At 30.4% G+C, this 22,354-nt stretch overlaps 1 protein-coding gene across 2 annotated transcripts in view; it reads right to left on the reverse strand.

Annotated features, from left to right (window-relative positions):
* LOC111625691 (activin receptor type-2A-like) overlaps positions 1-20,768 on the reverse strand; it is a 94,757-nt gene extending 73,989 nt beyond the window's left edge. For both annotated transcript variants that reach the window (XR_002756767.1, XM_023368901.1), the window contains exons 1-2: positions 20,422-20,768; positions 1,938-2,120 (exon numbers count right to left, since the gene is read on the reverse strand). Coding sequence is in view for 1 of the 2 variants with exons in the window: in XM_023368901.1 (XP_023224669.1) it covers positions 1,938-2,120; positions 20,422-20,467 (229 nt within the window). In the remaining variant the exon portion in view is untranslated. The remainder of the gene's footprint in view (positions 1-1,937; positions 2,121-20,421) is intronic.
* Between the last annotated feature and the right edge of the window lie 1,586 nt (positions 20,769-22,354).

The raw sequence follows: 22,354 nt of genomic DNA on the forward strand, positions 1-22,354 counted from the left end.
CAAGCCTTGCCCCAGGTCAGTTTTTTTTCCAGATGATTCTAAATTATTTAATAAATTATTTAAATTATAATTATTAATTTGGATAAGAAATGGTGCCTAGCGTCTACCTCTAGTAGCAAATTACTTGGTATTAATTATTAAATTAGCAGAATTATAGCCCAATTATTTAGGCAATCGTTTGGTGATGTTAAAATAAATAAGTTTAAAAGTGCCAGCCTGAAAAGAAAGACCAAGAAAATTTTTATCACTACATAAGATGATAGTATAATAAATAAGAGATGTAAAGTATTAGTGATAGCTATGTAGATATAGACAAATTAATTCATTTATTTATTTATTTATTCTAAAAATTTTACATATTCCAGAGGTTTAAAATTAAAGAAAGTATGTATGCCATAAAAATTGGCACTTTTCCAATTTTTTGATATAATAATTGTTTCAACTATTTTAAAAAATATTTGAATTTAATGATCTGAAGCAGGAACAAAGTTCTGAAAATGTTTATCAATGTTACAAAAAGGCAATAATATAGATGAATGCAATGAAAGATCCAGATAAAGGTCATTAAAAATCAATTAGATCCTATAATTTTAAATTAATTTAAATTTAAAAAAAAAACATTTTCATACATTTAAATTTCTTTTCATTTGTATTTTGCTTCAATACTGATTGTTGACATAATGTTAATTCACCACGAATTACATAGATACAATGCAAATTATTAAATTAGCATTTCATTTGTTCAAAGATTATATTATTCTCACATACTGCGCTTTAACTGGATTATTGTAAATATTTAAAGACAAAAAAAAAACCCTATTCCAGCAAAAATTTTAGAGCCATTTTACAAATTTCTTACTGCACAGTAACTTTTTGAATACCCTATATAGTAACCAATTATCTATACTAATATTATAAAGAGGTAATGTTTGCAAGTTTGTATGTAGGGGTAATCTCCGAAACTACTCATCCGATTTCAAAAATTCTTTCACCAATATTTAGAATGGAACCTCAGACTGGACATAGGCTGTATATAATTCCGATAAACATTCATATAAATTACAATATATAATCTAGGTTAAGGCATTTATGTCCAACAGATGGCGCTACAAGTACGACGCCCAAGTTTGCTTTTCTGTGAGGCATTATGCTTTTCTGTGAGGATGAACTAAAGCAGATCATCTTCTATCTATCTATATAAATAAAAATGTATTCCTTTGAAATTTTGACACAATGCTGCATTCAAATGCACATGTGTTTTTACATAATATATGTGTCAAATTTCCCACACTGGAGGAGATGGACAGGATTAAGGCTTACAGTAATGAACTCTGCTTCTATTTATACTATTTTAGATGCAGTTTTTTGCATTTTTGATTGTGTTTTAATAGAGCATGTCAACAGAATATACACTAAAAAGGGATTTTTCTATATTCTCCCACGGGGAGAGGAACAGGATTAAGGCTTATCGTGAAGAACCTGGCTTCTATTATACTATTTTAGATGCGGTTTTTTGCGTTTTAATAGGGTACATCAAGAGAACGTACACTAAGAAGGGATTTTTCAAAAAATTTCCCCCCACAGGGAAAGTATTATACATTTATAATAGATACATTTTGAGCCACAACAACGCAGGACTGGGTCTGCTAGTTACAACTAGTTTGCCATGTTGTAGATTATAATTATTCAAATTATGAGCTAAATGAATCAATGTAAAAAGTCTATTGTGCATCACATAAACCTTTTGAGTTGATATTATATTATATAGAGCTTGAAAAAAGGATTTAAAGACAAATTTATTATGTTTATTATTAAACGTATCCTAGATCATAAATAAAGTTTTAAATTTATAGTAAAAATTTATTATACATTAGAACAAATGTAATCAATAATTTTTATTATTCTTAATATTCATATAAAAATAAAAATTTTTCTACCTTTGAGTTTAATACTAAGTCCATCACTGCTGTTTTGCCATAAAATATAACACAAGTTCTTTTTGATGTCCTCATTAGGTTTACATTCCTCAGTTCCATTACAGCCTAGACCAAGACTATTACTATTGCAAAGTGTTTCATTATAATATTCACAATATAATGAAGCAGAAGCAGTTGTTACAACTGTAATTTTAAGAACAATTTAATTAAAATTTGATTTCAATTTCAAATGAATCTTAAATGTCAAAATATAGTATTTATAACAATATTCACTAAAACATTACAATATTTAAATTAAAATTATATAAAATAGTTAAATATTAATAGAACAAGCACAGATACAGTTTAATATAACAACAAGATACAGTTTAATATAATACAGAACAAAATACAGTTTAATATAATACTACCATATTTACTTGAATGTAAGATGCACTTTCTTCAAGTTTTAATATCTTTGAAAATAAAGTGCATATTAAATCATATGCATCATAATAAGTGACCTCTAGTTGCTATGCATCTAATTTCTCTGTCATTAATTCCATTGCATCACTTCATGATTTTATTAGATCAACACCATTTTTATTATAACAAAAAAGCAACTTTCTTGTATGTGTAACAAACTAATTTTACTTCCTTATCTATTAAAATGTTTGATCATTTTTAAAAATCTCCAAGCAATCTAGCACATAACTAGTAAAGAATACAAATAAATGTTTACATATTTAAAAGTTAACATATATAGAATGTAGAAAATAGGACAGATGTAAAGACTAGAGAAAATATGTGAAGTATTAGGAAAGGATTATTAAATATAGGTAATCCTCAATATATAAGACTGATTGGTTCAGCAAGTATACCACATATTGAAGCAGAACACACCACAGTTAACAAATCAACAGGAAATAAATTACATCATTAATAAGTTGTCTGAAATTGTAAATTTTATATTTATATTTGCTTGAGCAGAATAAAAACATTGAAAAATAAAGATATCAAAAATTTATTCTCTTGCATTTCTGGGACCATAATAATCACAAAAAATTAAAATGTTTTACTTCAGGTAATCAACTTTATTTACAGCAAGTAACATTTTCATTCCTATTTCTATTTTGTGAAGCTAAAGATGTTATGAAATAGAAATGAAAACATTACTTTTGTAAATACAGCTGACTGAAATAAGCATTTAAATTTTTTGTGTAATTATTTTCACAATTAAAGATTTTTAGACAAAGTATGGTGTAGTCTGAAAACAATGAAAACTAATAACAAAAAATCTCATTAAACCTTGATTATAGAGTTTAGATCAGGGGTGTCCAACCTTTTTGTTTCTCTGGGCCACATTGGAAGAAGTCATGGAGTTTTGGGCCACTAGTATATTATATATACTTGTGGCTTAAGTATATTTTGGCCCAATCCTTCAATATACAAGTATATTTAAGGATTAACATGTCTAGATTATAGTAATAAGTATTAAAACTCTACGAAAAAGGTTATTTTAAAAAATTACTTCTATAGACACTTTCAGTTTTTACTTAGAAATAGATAAATTCATTTATTATAAAGGAGACAAACAAAAATTTATTTGAAAAACACAAACATTTGTTTTATTTGGGTCTCTAATTAATAAAAACGACGAAACACCATTTTAAAGTGCATTTTTATTCAAATAATACAGTCGACCCCCCTATAACACTGTTGATTATTCCGTTTTATATGAATTCCATGTTGTACGAGTCACTTAGATTTTACAAATACGTGAGCCGTTCACAGCCGGCACACTTATTTGTAAAATCTAAGTAACTCATACAACATGGAATTCATATAAAATGGAATAATCAACAGTGTTATAGGGGGGTCGACTGTAATTTATAAATAAGATGTAGCCCAAAACGTAGCCAATGTCCAAATGATATTTTTATGCCAAAGTAATAAAAGAGTAACGAAATTTGGCACAAAGTAGCCAAATCTTGCAACGCTGTAAGGAATACTAAATAAAGCTGGAGTTGGGACTCAAAGGATTATAGACTCAAATTGGGGGAAAGGAGAGAAAGGCCACAAGATAAAAGAATGTGGAAAATTAAGGGTCAATATTCGCATAACCGAAGGTCTATTTAACCTTTCTCACTGTTTTTTATCTTTAAACCTTTCTCACTGTTTTTTATCTTTAAACCTTTCTCTCCTTTCCCTGAATTTGAGTCTATACTCCTTTGAGTCACAACTCCAGCTTTATTTAGTAGCCTATATCTTCCTCATTCACACATTTCCAACTATTTGAAAATATTTTCTTTCCACTCAAAAATAAATTATGTATAAAGGTTTATGGCTTTGTGAAACTTCTTTTTTGAGATTATGCCATTGAAATAAATAAATTTGTCAGTTTTATTTACACGTTTATTGGGCCGCATTGGAACTTGCCTTGGGCCGCATGCGGCCCGCGGGTTGGACACCCCTGGTTTAGATTAACCACTAAAGAAGCAAAAAAAAGAAAACATGAAGTAAAACATTTTTAAAATCAATTAAAATATTTACAAACATTGCTGACATAGTTCCTGCCTCCTTTTTTTCTTTGTAGTTTTCTTTAAAAAAATGAACAATTAAAACAAATATTTTAGGAAATTACACTAAATGTAAAAATAAAAATTAAATTATCCAAATAAGAACATTGCACTAGAAAAACAAAAGATTCTCTTTTTTCCTACTAATTAACAGTGAGCAGGAGTAGACAGAAGGGATCAGTTCAATGTTGCTAGCTTCGAGCTTGATCGAGTTTAGAATTACTTAAGATTTATGAATTGGCCAGAAAACTTAAATGTACTAATTTCCTTGATGAAAATGGAATTTTGGCTGTATGAAAATCCTTATATGAAATGTACTGACCAAAAAAAAAAAAAAAAAAAAATGAAACTTGTTGCAATACTGATAGTATTCTTTGCAGCCTAAAAGCTGCTTGCCAACATTAATTGTAGAGAGAGTGGTAACCTTATGTTACCCCTCAGATGTTTTCAGTCAATTAATTAACCTTCATCAGGATCAAACAATTTTTCGATTTATGATGAGCGAAACTGATTATAGAACATTTTTAACTTTAAAAGTTTTCTCAACAGCTAAGCTACATAAGGTGCCTTTTTCTTCTTTCCATTTCCTCACCCTCCTTCTTCCCTTTCCTTTCTTCCACCAGCTAACACTTTGTGTCTTTCGTTAAAAAATAAAATAATGACACTATTTATTTGTTATAAGATACAGTAGAGTGTCGTTTATCCGAATCAATTGGAGACTGAGGTTCTTCGAATAACTTATTTTTCAGATAACCGATTATGTACGAAAAAATATATTAACCTAACCCATATTGAAATTTTTCTCCATTGCATGTCGCTTCGTGTTGAATTTTCGTCGATGTTAAGCCTAACGTAAACTTTTTAAAATAATAATCGTGGCTATTGTATCGTTAAAAACTATTTCTTTATTTCTTACAAACAAAATAAATATATTGAAAAATATAAAAACCAAAAAATATATACTTTAGAAGATGATCTAGTATCAAAAACATTCGATTCAACACGATACACAGTCCTCAGAAAAACACCACACAAATGTGCCAGTGCTGCCAACTAAAACACACAAACCAACAAAAAAAATATCGGAGTAGCCCAAGATATAGTCAAAGATTGCAGTGCCGCAGCACTAGCGAAAATTTAAAATTGCTGACTGGAATACTTTCAGATAACAAACTTTCGGATAAACGACGCTCTACTGTAGTTAATAATTTTATTCAGATATTTTGGATTTCTTAATGCAAAATATAATATTCTATTTTCTACATTCTATATACATTAATTTTTAAATACCTATACACTACTCAAACTGCACTTTCAAAAATAACTACACTTTACCAACCTTTAATATGCAGTCTATTTTATTAACGTAATCTAATGTTTTCGGTCAATTAATTAACCTTCATCAGGATCAAACAATTTTTCGATTTATGATGAGCGAAACTGATTATAGAACATTTTTAACTTTAAAAGTTTTCTCAACAGCTATTGCGCAAGTCCGAAAATAGATGAATAGAATCTACAGACTGAAAATGTACAAATGTACGCATACACTAATTATACACAAAAATAAAAGTAAAAATAAAAATTAATATTAATAAAGAAATAGATAAATGAATCTATATATATAATCGAGACGAGTTGATAATAATAATAATAATAATAATCAGTGCAGAGCCCAAACGGTTAGGAGTTGGAAGCTGAAATTTGGTACACAGTTAGGGTGCGTCACGAAAACGCACACTAAGAAGGGATTTTTCGAAATGCCCCCCTGGGGGGAGAGGGACAGGATTAAGCTTAACACTTCCATCAACAATAGAAGTGTTAAGTAACAATGAAAGTGTTAACAATGAAAGTGTCAACAATGGAAGTGTCAACAATGGAAGTGTCAACAATGGACGTGTTACATAACAATGGAGTTGTTAAGAGAAAGCAACGTTTTAAGAGAAAGTGCAGTTGGTTTTCGTTTTTGCAGGAAATTGAAGATATTTTTAGACCCATGTAAAAATTTTCTAATTAGTCTGGAAACGGGGGATCCAATTTTTGCATTCTGTGAAAACGGGTAAGGTTGACTATAACGTAATAATCTTAATCTTCGCTATCGTTACTTTTGCCCAAGTAACGCCGGGCCCACCTGCTAGTAGATAAATAAACAAGTGATGATATAATGGGCACCGACTAATGCCTATCTTTTATCTGTTTGTGCTTTTTTCTTTTGCTGGTATGTTCATAATGCCCCCTCTCTCCATGCTGTGGAGACTTTATATGATTCTCTGAAGTTTATAGCCTGTCCTGCTAGACTGCTTTTGTGAATATGCCCAGATGAAGCAGATGAATTATGAACATACCAGCAAAAGAAAGAAGCACGGAAGATAGGCATTAGTCGGTGCCCATTATATCATCACTTGTTTATTTATCTATTCATTTATCAATTTCTTTATTAATATTAATTTTTATTTTTACTTTTATTTTTATGTGACATTTGTACATTTTCAGTCTGTAGATTCTATTTATCTATTTTCGGACTTGCGCAATAGCTGTTGAGAAAACTTTTAAAGTTAAAAATGTTCTATAATCAGTTTCGTTCATCATAAATTGAAAAATTGTTTGATCCTGATGAAGGTCAATAAATTGACCGAAAACATTAGATTACGTTAATAAAATAGACTGCATATTAAAGGCTGATAAACTGTAGTTAAATACTTATACATTCTATTTTATATTATTTACTAGTTATGTTGTAGTTTGCTGAAGAAAATCTTTAAAGGTAACCAAAAAACATTAGTATGTAGTAAAAAAAAGAAAAAAAAAGTAATATCAAAATAATAAACACTGCAGGTTTTCAAAATGATAAATACTTATATACTTTGGAAGTACAGTAGACCGTCGTTTATCTGAATCAATTAGGGACTGGGGTTGTTCGGATAACCAATTATGTAAGAAAAAATATATTAACCTATCCCACGTTGAAATTTTTCTCTGTTGCATGTCGCTTTGCGTTGAATTTTCATCGATGGTAAGCATAACATAAACTTTTTAAAATAATAATCATGGCTATTGTAGCATTAAAAATCATTTCTTTATTTTTTACAAACAAAATAAATATATTGAAAAATATAAAAACAAAAAAAATTATATTTTGGAAGTTAATCTAGTAATATCCTAAAATAATATCCTAAAGTACTCAGCAAATCATACATATACATATAACCAACACCTTATTCTTGCCGAGAAATATAAATTTATTCCAAACAAACATTTTCAACCTGATTTACAGGCCATCGTCAGGTTTATAACCAAATTCGAATTATAGGATTCCATCAACGGAATACAAAATTCAAAATTAAAAATTAACCAAGCAACGGAATAAGATAAAAATAAAATTAAAATATTAAATATCCAACAGGGTAACATAAAACAAAAATATAAAAATGTAAAAAATGTACATAGAAGTATTAATACAATTATTATGACTGGTTAGAGCTCTTATTAAACTTCTTAACAATAAACTTCCATGCAGAGGGAAGACTTTCTGCATCCCTCGCATTTAAACAGCCTTCCTGTATTTTACTCCTATAAATCTGCAACTTTTCTGCTGTCAATGCCAAAGATGGAGNATTTTATATTATTTACTAGTTATGTTGTAGTTTGCTGAAGAAAATCTTTAAAGGTAACCAAAAAACATTAGTATGTAGTAAAAAAAAGAAAAAAAAAGTAATATCAAAATAATAAACACTGCAGGTTTTCAAAATGATAAATACTTATATACTTTGGAAGTACAGTAGACCGTCGTTTATCTGAATCAATTAGGGACTGGGGTTGTTCGGATAACCAATTATGTAAGAAAAAATATATTAACCTATCCCACGTTGAAATTTTTCTCTGTTGCATGTCGCTTTGCGTTGAATTTTCATCGATGGTAAGCATAACATAAACTTTTTAAAATAATAATCATGGCTATTGTAGCATTAAAAATCATTTCTTTATTTTTTACAAACAAAATAAATATATTGAAAAATATAAAAACAAAAAAAATTATATTTTGGAAGTTAATCTAGTAATATCCTAAAATAATATCCTAAAGTACTCAGCAAATCATACATATACATATAACCAACACCTTATTCTTGCCGAGAAATATAAATTTATTCCAAACAAACATTTTCAACCTGATTTACAGGCCATCGTCAGGTTTATAACCAAATTCGAATTATAGGATTCCATCAACGGAATACAAAATTCAAAATTAAAAATTAACCAAGCAACGGAATAAGATAAAAATAAAATTAAAATATTAAATATCCAACAGGGTAACATAAAACAAAAATATAAAAATGTAAAAAATGTACATAGAAGTATTAATACAATTATTATGACTGGTTAGAGCTCTTATTAAACTTCTTAACAATAAACTTCCATGCAGAGGGAAGACTTTCTGCATCCCTCGCATTTAAACAGCCTTCCTGTATTTTACTCCTATAAATCTGCAACTTTTCTGCTGTCAACGCCAAAGATGGAGAAGATAAAGGTTTTATGATGGCTGTCTCATTCCATTTGACTACAGATCCTGGCATTTGCGCCATTTGGGACAAAATCGTTGCATTAGATTCCTTTTTGATATTATAACTATGTTCCTTGATTCTAAGTCCTAAACTCCTGGTAGTTACTCCAATGTAGTCTTTTTTAACGACCAATTGCATATTCTCATAAGGTATTCTATAAACCCAGTTTTCTCTTCCGACTTTATATCATCCTTATCATTCCTGAGGATTTTGTATAAATTAGGGGCCCTTTTTGTAAGCATCCTCAAACCTTTTCTGCGAGCAATCTCTTTCATAACACTATTCATACTTTCATTATATGTAAATTTTATGATTCCAGTAGGAGCATTTTTAAAAGACCCTTTCTTGATGTTCGCTTCATACTTCCTAACCATTCCCAGAATTGCGCTTTTTTGGTAACCTAGGGTCTTGGCCACACTTATTATTCTATTTATTTCTTTCCTCCTGTCTTGTACTCTTTCACAATACAAAAATGCCCTTCTTATTAAAGCTCTGAAAGCTGCAATTTTATATTTATACGGATCCTTGGATTGGGAGGGAATATACAATGGGCTGTGGGATGGTTTAATAAAAACGCTAGTGGACAGGTGGCCTTTTTTGAATTTAATACCGATGTCGAGAAAATGCAGATTCAAGGAACTCTTCTGCTCCAATCTTAAAGTAAGGCCATCATTGTTATCATTGATCTTATCCAAAAAATCCTTAATTCTGCTGTTATTTCTCCATAATATAAGTAGGTCATCAACGTATCTGCTAAAATATATGCTCTCAGGGATCCTATGCGAATTGGTAGTTAGAAGACTGGAAAGAAGAATTTTTTATGGTTTTAAGGAGAATATCATATATTTTAGCAGATATTTTAGCAGATTTTAGCAATCTGATAAAATATATGATATCCTCCTTAAAACCATAAAAAATTCTTCTTTCCAGTCTTCTTTCCATCTTCAGTTTTTAGCAGATATTTTAGCAGATTTTAGCAATTTGATAAAATATATGATATCCTCCTTAAAACCATAAAAAATTCTTCTTTCCAGTCTTCTAACTACCAATTCGCATAGGATCCCTGAGAGCATATATTTTAGCAGATACATTGATGACCTACTTATATTATGGAGAAATAACAGCAGGATTAAGGATTTTTTGGATAAGATCAATGATAACAATGATGGCCTTACTTTAAGATTGGAGCAGAAGAGTTCCTTGGATCTGCATTTTCTCGACATCGGTATTAAATTCAAAAAAGGCCACCTGTCCACTAGCGTTTTTATTAAACCATCCCACAGCCCATTGTATATTCCCTCCCAATCCAAGGATCCGTATAAATATAAAATTGCAGCTTTCAGAGCTTTAATAAGAAGGGCATTTTTGTATTGTGAAAGAGTACAAGACAGGAGGAAAGAAATAAATAGAATAATAAGCGTGGCCAAGACCCTAGGTTACCAAAAAAGCGCAATTCTGGGAATGGTTAGGAAGTATGAAGCGAACATCAAGAAAGGGTCTTTTAAAAATGCTCCCACTGGAATCATAAAATTTACATATAATGAAAGTATGAATAGTGTTATGAAAGAGATTGCTCGCAGAAAAGGTTTGAGGATGCTTACAAAAAGGGCCCCTAATTTATACAAAATCCTCAGGAATGATAAGGATGATATAAAGTCGGAAGAGAAAACTGGGTTTATAGAATACCTTATGAGAATATGCAATTGGTCGTTAAAAAAGACTACATTGGAGTAACTACCAGGAGTTTAGGACTTAGAATCAAGGAACATAGTTATAATATCAAAAAGGAATCTAATGCAACGATTTTGTCCCAAATGGCGCAAATGCCAGGATCTGTAGTCAAATGGAATGAGACAGCCATCATAAAACCTTTATCTTCTCCATCTTTGGCATTGACAGCAGAAAAGTTGCAGATTTATAGGAGTAAAATACAGGAAGGCTGTTTAAATGCGAGGGATGCAGAAAGTCTTCCCTCTGCATGGAAGTTTATTGTTAAGAAGTTTAATAAGAGCTCTAACCAGTCATAATAATTGTATTAATACTTCTATGTACATTTTTTACATTTTTATATTTTTGTTTTATGTTACCCTGTTGGATATTTAATATTTTAATTTTATTTTTATCTTATTCCGTTGCTTGGTTAATTTTTAATTTTGAATTTTGTATTCCGTTGATGGAATCCTATAATTCGAATTTGGTTATAAACCTGACGATGGCCTGTAAATCAGGTTGAAAACGTTTGTTTGGAATAAATTTATATTTCTCGGCAAGAATAAGGTGTTGGTTATATGTATATGTTAATCTAGTATCAAAAACATTCAATTCAGCTCGACACAGTCCGATTGGAACGCTTTCGGTTAACCAACTTTTCAGTTGATCAGCTTTCAGATAAACAACACTCTATTGTAATTGTAATATAAATACATATATACACATGCATACATATATAATCTTAATACCAGTAATCTATTTCTGAAAATAAAATGTTCTTCAGGAAAATCTTAACCAGGAGTCTACATATCATTTAAATGGAAAAAATTGCAATATGTTATAACCAAACTCTCAAAACTTCGAAAAGCTTAAGCTTATATAGACTTGGTAGTGAATTGTGTTTCAGTTAAAACTAATACAGTGGAACCCTGTTTATCCAGAACAAGAAAGACAGACATACGAAAAACCTATAGACACGAAAAAATCAAAGACTTGTAAGTAGTACATTCTTGCTGGAGTATTGTTGTGTAGACAAATAGCAACGAGTCTTAAGGAACACAATGGTGTGTTTATTTACTCATAGAACATACAACCACTGCAGCTTGCAGTGCTAGCCAACAAACGCCCTCAACCCAAGAGCCCGCGCTTATATACTGTGAGGACATCGTTGACATTTGTAAATGATAACAAATTAACATGTGTTCTCAGACTATGAGAACGTACACACACAAAAAAAGAACCACATCAAAGAGGTGCAAACCGGGAACCTTTTGTTATAGGTGAAGATGCTAACCCCTGCACCATGAATGACACGGTGGGAAAAGTGAGCCATGGCATTATTGCAGCTGTAAGAATACCATTTGCCCTTAGCTCAATGGAAATTATGAACACCTGCAACTTTATAACAGAGGATCTAGTAAAAATAAATACAGTACATCACAATTACTTCAGTTCAAATTAGTCCTTCTTTTTCCCTATGGAGCACTAACTCTAATTACCAAAAAAAGCCAAAGAGAAGAGAATAACAGTTTAGATGTACATTATATTTTATACACGTCTGCAAGTTTCCTGACCATTTGTCCCACACAAAAGGTCAGGAAATTTACATACATATACTGTACCAGCTGATAGAAAACAATGAACTGATACTGTATGCAGATATGTCTTTTGCTTTATACTGTTAATATTGTTATAAAAGTACATATAATTTGCAATAAATAAAATACAGTATACATCTAAATTGTTATTTATGTCGTTAATGAATTTTCTGGATTATCTAGATTTTCAGTGATCCAGATTGGGTCTGGTCCCATTTGAGCCAGATAAATGGGGTTTCACTGTATATTAAACATAAAATGTTTACTTTAAAAATTAAGACATAGTCACTTCCAAAAATTCTTGGGTGATCATCATATTTCTTTTAGATGTTCCTTAGTAAAAACTTCAGACGACCTGACTTTTCTTTTTAGGCTACGTGGCCATCCTGGAAAAAGTTCCTTAAAACATTAAAACAACCAATTAAAAAAGTAATAATTTTTTTAAAATTGGATTTGATAATCTTATGACATCTTGCTTATTTCATCCTTCTCCATTCAGGAGTTTCTTTATATCTACTGGAAATTTGCGCTATTTAATGTAGATTATTTTCTATCCTCCCTCTGGCGGCGAATTATTATTAATTTTAAGTTTTAATTTTCGCTGGATGATAAAATTTTCTTTAAAAATTAAAAATTTCTTTAAAAAATTTTAAAAGAAAATTTTATCATCCAGCAAAAATTTAAAGCTTAAAATTAATAATAATTCACCGCCAGAGGGAGGATAGAAGATAATCTACATTAAACAGCACAAATTTCCAGTAGATATAAAGAAACTCCCAAACAGAGATAATCATGGCAATATATTTAGTTCTGTTAGAAACTGATAGCTTTTTGTACCTGTTTTTAAAGTAAAAATGTTCTATTTTGTAATAATAAATTTTTAGAAATAGCCTATGTATTTTTTAATAAGTAAGTTTTGATCTCATTCATTGCCAATTATCACATCTGGTCAATTAATTTTCAGCACTCTCTGCCTATTTTTGAAATAAATTTTTCATTTCACTTTCCCTGCTGTTATGTATACACAGGTTGTCTAAAAAAAAAACCTTAACTTTTGCTCTAGAAATATAACTAGATGGTGCAATTAGTATTAACAGTCAAATTCAAAATTTTGAATGTTATATTATCAATCGTGTGCAATTACATTTGAATTGGTTCATAACAATCTTTTGTTTGGTGTGAAAATGTAAAGGTTATTTCGTGACCCTCATCAGAAAATTGCAATGGAGCAATGTGCCAACATTAAGTTATGTGTAAAACTAAAGAAAACTTTTACCAAAATGTTTAAGTTACTGAAACAAGTATATAAGGTTGATTGCCTAAACCAAATACAAGTTTACGACTGGTTTGGTTGATTCAAAGATGGCTGGGAGTCAATTGAAAACTATCTAAAAAGTGGTCATCCGAATACATCAACTACGGACAGTAACATTAAAAAGTGCGACAAATATTAGGAAAGAATCCAAATGTGACCCATAGAATGTTGCCAGAGGAGATGGGAGTGTCAAAGGACTTTTTCCACATAATTTTATGTGATCATTTGAATGTAATGTCTGTTCCCACTTTGTTCTGCACTCACTCACTGAGGAACGAAAACAAATGCGCATTCATCATGCTCAGGACATCCTCAAAACAGCTCAATGCAATCCAAATTTTCTCAAAAATATTGTCACATGTGATGAGACGTGATGCTACCAGTACAACCTGTTGATGAAACATCAAAGTTTCATGTGGAAGTCATCAGACAAACCCACACTGAAAAAACTTCACTTCCAAAAATTGAGGATTAAGACCATGCTTATCTGTTTTTATCAGTGGCATGCCATCATTGGAAGCGGTGAAAGCACTGCTTCCCTAGTATTTTCTAAAATATAAATACATATTAATTTTAATCATATGAAAATAATCGCACAATATTTTATTATAACCGCATTATGTATCTTATTACAAATTTCTATACATGTGAAAAAAATGATAAGATTGCTATTGTATATTCGAATATTAGTGGCGGAGTGGAAGCACTGTATTGTCAGCTTCCAAACAGTCAGATTCGCACATGCACTTTACAGAGCATCAACCTCACACCGGTTTAGATGGTTGAAGCAACACACGTATAGCACTTCCAATTCTATCCAGGACTGGTTCTGGACTGTTAGCCACCCTCGTCCAATTATGTGAATCATGAGTAAATTTATAACCCAAACAATAAGAATTTACTGGTATGTTTTTATGATAGTTCTGTATAGTTGACAGGAGTTTAAAAAAATCCATTAAAATATTTGATATTTTTATTCCGCTCTCCAATTTTATATTACTCACGGATTTCAATGTTAAACCAGTGATATCACAATTTCTTATGTCCCATCTATAAGGGGATGTAGAAAAAAACATTTACAATTCTTGTACAATGTTAAAAAATTAACTGTTACTTTGGTAGCATCATTTACAACTAAATTTAATGAATGAGAGAGATGCACGGGGTACAGAAAAAGCTCTAGAATTTTTATTTTCCTTAAATTTACGATTTATGTATCCGTTGTCATAAAATTTGTCTTTCCACTTTTTTCCCAAGACTACAAATATTCAAGTACAAAGTAACCGGTTTCGACTTATTTCTACTTAATTAGTTAAATAATTAAGCAATTAGGGAATTGGGGACATAAATAAAACCCTGACGAAAGAGCCGGAACTTTACTTAAGCAAAAGCTTAACCGAACCAATCTCTAGCCGAGTACAGTGGGGACTGATTTCTTTGAAATACTGTATTAGATGTAATAAAGACAGACATTATTCCAGTTCAACGAGAGTGACTGAAAAGTTGTAAATTTTGGAAATTTCCGTAGACAACACCTGGTCCTAAAATGAATTAGTTAGAAAACAAAAGACAAATAATCTATTAAGTTTAACGTTTTTAGATTTTTACAGCTATGATGAGAAACGTTTAAAATTTACAACAACCTTGTCGTGTCATTTGAGGTATACTAGTGATGTGACAAAAGAGACATTTGACATTGACTGGTATCGGCACCCTCGAACCAAATCCCAAGGGTGCCGATACTGGTCAATTAGCCCGCATGCATGCACCTACCAGGACCATCTCTGATTCCATCCATTAGTAACTTGTAGGGAGCTATTTGAATAAGTGGATTGTTTTAAGATTTAAAAAGTAAAGAAGATTTTATGTTATTTTTATGTACGTTTCTTTACAAAGCTATATTTAATTATAATTTTCTTTAAAAGTATTTTCATACAATTGAAAAATATTTTGTACCGGGTATGTACCGGTACATCCACCACAAATTTTATTTCACCAAGTAAGTTATTATTATTTTATTTATAATTTTAGCCCTTATATCGTGGCTAGCAATTCAGAATGTAATTGTGATATTAAAAATACATTTAGAGAAGTCTACGGATTTTACTGGCTTATCAAACAAACAATACGAATGGACCCTTGACCATCACTGGCATGCAATTAACTGATTGCCTCTGGAAGTCAGCTTCTTACAGAAACACAGCTTCCCTATCATCAAATGTCATGGAACACCACTGGTTTTTCATTCCAAAAATACAGTAGACCCCCCTATAACATGGTAGATACGTTCCATGTTATATGAATTCTGTGTTGTACGAGTCACTTAAATACATGAGCCAATCACAGGTCGGCACGTATGCAGTTTAGGGACAATGGCTGTTTGAAAGGTTTTCTTCCATAAAATTAACCAATTCTAGACTAATTTGACTCAACATTTCCAAAACACGTATAATTTTTTGGGAATAATCCATATAAACTATGCTATAAACAAAAAATTATAGGATTACTTACCGAGTGTGCATCGTTCAACGACGCCATTGCTTAAGCTTGTTTTCATCACAGAATGGCAAACGCGTGTTTCCTTATAAGTTATTTTTCTGCAAAAATTTCACTGAACTTTGAAGACATCATTAATATAAATATAATTTTTATGGCCATTAAATAATAAATGATTTTCAGTAGATCCGCTGCTCATTTAAACTCAACAGTTTGTACAATATCCGCTATTGATCCAGATTCGACTAATCCTGTCACGACACGAGTCAGCGATGACATTTTACCGTGTTATACGAGTCTCTTTTAGCATGTTATACAAACACAATCGCAATTTTTTCGCCGTGTTATATGAACCCGTGTTATAGGGTCTACTGTATATCATGCACAAAGAATTTATCCTGAATGGCCAAATGTTACTGGGGATTATGATTTGAGTATTTTGAAACATCTTTGAAACCTAATTTTACGCATATGGCCGGAGTATCAAGCTCAAGGAAGCTGAACACTGCTGCATGACAATGCACCATCACACAAGAGCACCGCCTCATTCATCAATTTTTGGCCCAAAAAGATATTGTAAGCCCAGACCTCCATTATATTCTCCCAATCTGGTTTGGTTCCCTGTGACTATTTTCTGTTCCAAAAATTTAAAATTCTAATGAAAGGGACTCGTTACAAGGACAAGCAGAAAGGGATGGTGTTTCCCCATACTAATGATCTTCCACCATTCACCCTCTGCTGGTCCTCACTGCCACCCACAACTTTAAAACAGCATAAAGTCACAAGAATTTAACCACTCAATGAAACAGAAAACAGATACATCAGACTCAAATACTAGGTTACATGATTAGTCATGATGAAAAAAAAAAAAAATTTAATAGATGTTCTTATTCTGCACTTTTTTTCTGTTGACCATTGTCATGTGTATCACTGCTTTGCATATGCCATGCAAGAAGCTACAATACTGATAAGGCAATTCCTTGCATGTCCCTGTACTCAATGTGTTGTTGGGTCTTGAGCTACTGTGTTTTTATAATATAGTATACCTACATATGCCAAGCAATCAGCAAAGCAGGTGACTCACAATCAGAAATTTCTGGTTACATCCCGGATATTTATGTATATTTTTAAATGTTTAAATTATAAAACTGACGATTTTGCCAATATTTACATTTTATTTCCGTATTTTATTTATTATGTTATTTTTATTTTTGTCTTAAATTTTAATAATGATTACAAAATTAATATGAATATTTCTAATTTTAAAATTAATGTTACAAAATGTTTCTTCAATTATATAAAACATTTTAACTGTATGACCTATTTTTAAAACTTAACTACATTGGAATTTTCCTATTAAAAAAATATTACGAAATATTAAAACTTAAAATTCAATTTTGTAAAAATCTGAAAGTCAGATGATTTTAATTCTATCTCAAAATTCTTTAATATACTCTCTACATTATCATTTTAAATCATAAGATTATATATATATAATCTTTTAAAATATATAATTCTTTAAATTGATGTTTTTACTAGAAATCTATATGTATATATAAAAATGGACGTGTGTGTCCCTATATTTCACTTTTCAGCCAAAACTACACATCGCACATGAATGGTGTTTGTATGTGGTAGTAGCCCCAAGTCTCCATTCGTGCACTATGGTGGTTGTGTCTCAATAGCTATAAGAATGCAGGAGATATGGGGCTGAAAGTGGTTGAAACGTGGTTTCAACCACTATCAGCACTATCAGTCTTTCAACCACTATTTTGAATTTTATGTACGAATTTAATTCGAACAATATTCAAATTTGAATTTGAACATAAAATTTGAATATTGGTTCAATTATAGAACGATTGTAAATGTTCCAGAAACGTTGAAAATAGTTCGTTTGACTGGACGTGAACAGGAGATGTTCCGAAATAGAATCGGGACCAGGTCTCTAATTAGTCTGGAAACGGGAAACCTAATTCTTGCATTCTGTGAAAATGGGTAAGATTGGCTATAATGTAATTATCTTAATCTTCACTNTTATTATTTTATTTATAATTTTAGCCCTTATATCGTGGCTAGCAATTCAGAATGTAATTGTGATATTAAAAATACATTTAGAGAAGTCTACGGATTTTACTGGCTTATCAAACAAACAATACGAATGGACCCTTGACCATCACTGGCATGCAATTAACTGATTGCCTCTGGAAGTCAGCTTCTTACAGAAACACAGCTTCCCTATCATCAAATGTCATGGAACACCACTGGTTTTTCATTCCAAAAATACAGTAGACCCCCCTATAACATGGTAGATACGTTCCATGTTATATGAATTCTGTGTTGTACGAGTCACTTAAATACATGAGCCAATCACAGGTCGGCACGTATGCAGTTTAGGGACAATGGCTGTTTGAAAGGTTTTCTTCCATAAAATTAACCAATTCTAGACTAATTTGACTCAACATTTCCAAAACACGTATAATTTTTTGGGAATAATCCATATAAACTACGCTATAAACAAAAAATTATAGGATTACTTACCGAGTGTGCATCGTTCAACGACGCCATTGCTTAAGCTTGTTTTCATCACAGAATGGCAAACGCGTGTTTCCTTATAAGTTATTTTTCTGCAAAAATTTCACTGAACTTTGAAGACATCATTAATATAAATATAATTTTTATGGCCATTAAATAATAAATGATTTTCAGTAGATCCGCTGCTCATTTAAACTCAACAGTTTGTACAATATCCGCTATTGATCCAGATTCGACTAATCCTGTCACGACACGAGTCAGCGATGACATTTTACCGTGTTATACGAGTCTCTTTTAGCATGTTATACAAACACAATCGCAATTTTTTCGCCGTGTTATATGAACCCGTGTTATAGGGTCTACTGTATATCATGCACAAAGAATTTATCCTGAATGGCCAAATGTTACTGGGGATTATGATTTGAGTATTTTGAAACATCTTTGAAACCTAATTTTACGCATATGGCCGGAGTATCAAGCTCAAGGAAGCTGAACACTGCTGCATGACAATGCACCATCACACAAGAGCACCGCCTCATTCATCAATTTTTGGCCCAAAAAGATATTGTAAGCCCAGACCTCCATTATATTCTCCCAATCTGGTTTGGTTCCCTGTGACTATTTTCTGTTCCAAAAATTTAAAATTCTAATGAAAGGGACTCGTTACAAGGACAAGCAGAAAGGGATGGTGTTTCCCCATACTAATGATCTTCCACCATTCACCCTCTGCTGGTCCTCACTGCCACCCCACAACTTTAAAACAGCATAAAGTCACAAGAATTTAACCACTCAATGAAACAGAAAACAGATACATCAGACTCAAATACTAGGTTACATGATTAGTCATGATGAAAAAAAAAAAAAATTTAATAGATGTTCTTATTCTGCACTTTTTTTCTGTTGACCATTGTCATGTGTATCACTGCTTTGCATATGCCATGCAAGAAGCTACAATACTGATAAGGCAATTCCTTGCATGTCCCTGTACTCAATGTGTTGTTGGGTCTTGAGCTACTGTGTTTTTATAATATAGTATACCTACATATGCCAAGCAATCAGCAAAGCAGGTGACTCACAATCAGAAATTTCTGGTTACATCCCGGATATTTATGTATATTTTTAAATGTTTAAATTATAAAACTGACGATTTTGCCAATATTTACATTTTATTTCCGTATTTTATTTATTATGTTATTTTTATTTTTGTCTTAAATTTTAATAATGATTACAAAATTAATATGAATATTTCTAATTTTAAAATTAATGTTACAAAATGTTTCTTCAATTATATAAAACATTTTAACTGTATGACCTATTTTTAAAACTTAACTACATTGGAATTTTCCTATTAAAAAAATATTANCAGATTTAATGGATAAAAGTATAATATTAAATAACTAAACAGGCAAAATATTGCAGAAATCGACACTATATTGGAAAATAACGCTTATTGTTAATATTTAAGTAATATCTTCTGCGATTTTTCTTTGTTAAATTACAATTAGATATTGACAAATTTTTCCTGATTAATTGCATGTTTATAATTAGCAATATCTGAGAAATATCCTCAATCTATTAGATAAAAAGAGAAAAATAATAATAATAAACAATTGTAGGAAAGTTGGCACTCGTCCAAATGTACAAAGATGCGAACGACCGCATTTCATTTAATTCTCATTACATACAAACAAATGTAATACATAAACATGAACTAACCTGTTGCATACCAAATCACTAGACAATATTTAGTAATTTCCCTCATACTTCATGTCCAAGTTTGTCCAAATTATTGAACTTTTCAATCAAACATTGAACAAAGACGAGGAATCGATCTCGATCGACCAATCTATTACATTGTGAACAGTGTCGCCATTCAAAATTCTATTCGTGCCATTGCGTTTCTTATATTGGAAAAGAACATATTCACATTATTCGTGCTCAAGAGATAACTGTCACTTTGACACATTTACATGTTAACTCTTAACCAACAATAACGATTCAATGTTGCAATTTCCAAAATGGCGGCCTTTGTTGTCTCCAAGAATGCCCGGATATACTGTATCACTTTGTCCCAACTGCTTACACATGGATTGGTCAAAAACTATTACGTCACAAAACCTTTCTATAACTATTGGTTGTATTTAAAAAATAAAAACTAGTTGTGTCTTCTTTTCTTTTCAATACGCAATAAATCCAAGAATACGATTAAATCGAATTAAGAAATAAAATAATGATAAATATTATATATAAAAATGTTATACTTCGAAGTGGGTCCTTGCAGCTAGACTCTAGATTACTTAGAAAAACACAATCTTTTATATAAAAAAAAAAAACTATATTACATACAAATGTACAAACAAATAAAAACCTAGTGAAGCGGGTCCTTGCAGCTAGTAAAACAATAAAAAAGAAGACATTTCTATTTCCATATATTCATTGCATGCTCTGAAAGTAAACTGCATCCCTGCAATAAGTTTAGCTTTCAAGAAAAAAGTATCTTTAGTATAAGCATTTTTTTTTTTTAATTTGAAAAATAGTTTAATAGTTTTACAGTAAAAAAACAAAGTTCTTTTAAACTATATTATTCTTTATCAAGATTTATGATGTTCTTTAAAATTTAATAGTAGTGTAACTAGAAACAAATTATATATTGTATAAATTTTTGTTTTAGCAAAAACACAATGATTATAAATATTGTGTTTTTGCTAAAATTTCAAATTTTTGATCACAATAAAAAATATGAAATTTTACTTATGACCAAGCATAGTTTTACAATTATTTTTTCACTAATTACCCTTTTATGAACTGCAATTGTACACATAGCCACTCTAAAAACTATTTAATGCAGTAATAATAATTGGCATTTGTTCTTTTTACAACGTTAATTTTCCTGAATATGATTGAAGACCATTGAAAATGTTAGAATAAAGAAATATTACTGCATTAAATGGTTTTTAGAGTGGATATTATTATTTTCATTTAACACATTATTTTCCAAATATGTTAAACGAAAAATAATAATATCTAATAATAATAATAATAATAATAATATTTTTCCAATAATCTTTGCTATTAATTATTCCAGAAACACATTCATTTATAGTATAAAGAGTTATTATAACATAAAGAAATTCAGAATTAAAAGTTATATACTATGAACAACACACAATACCGGGGCATAGTAAACAATGTACCTTATGAACCAATGACTGGTGTGCAACGAAAAAAACAGAGAAAGTTCCCACTAATGTTATATAATATAATTTAACTTTATTCATTTGATATAAATTATTAAAAAGATTTTCCTATAAAGTTTTTGAAATATCATTTTTATTACAGAACAGAATATTTTCCAATATGACATTCTAAATCATTAACATGTTTCATTCATAAATTGGAATCAATTGATTCAAGTTTATAACTCAAATTAATTATGTTCTTCATAATGATAATTTTCTCTAACACAAATCTGGAAAATGTCATTGATATTTTAAATTTTAAAATAAAATCAAATATGATCTAACTATAAAATTAATATATTGAAATATTATAAAATCTTACAAATTCACAACATAGTATTATCACAAATTTAAGTATTCTAAATTTAAAGTCAAATATTTTCTATCATTATGTATCATTTCATAAAATG

This window comes from Centruroides sculpturatus, unplaced genomic scaffold, assembly GCF_000671375.1.
Source record: "Centruroides sculpturatus isolate CEXI.00-Female unplaced genomic scaffold, Cexi_2.0 scaffold78, whole genome shotgun sequence".
Lineage (NCBI taxonomy): Eukaryota > Metazoa > Arthropoda > Arachnida > Scorpiones > Buthidae > Centruroides > Centruroides sculpturatus.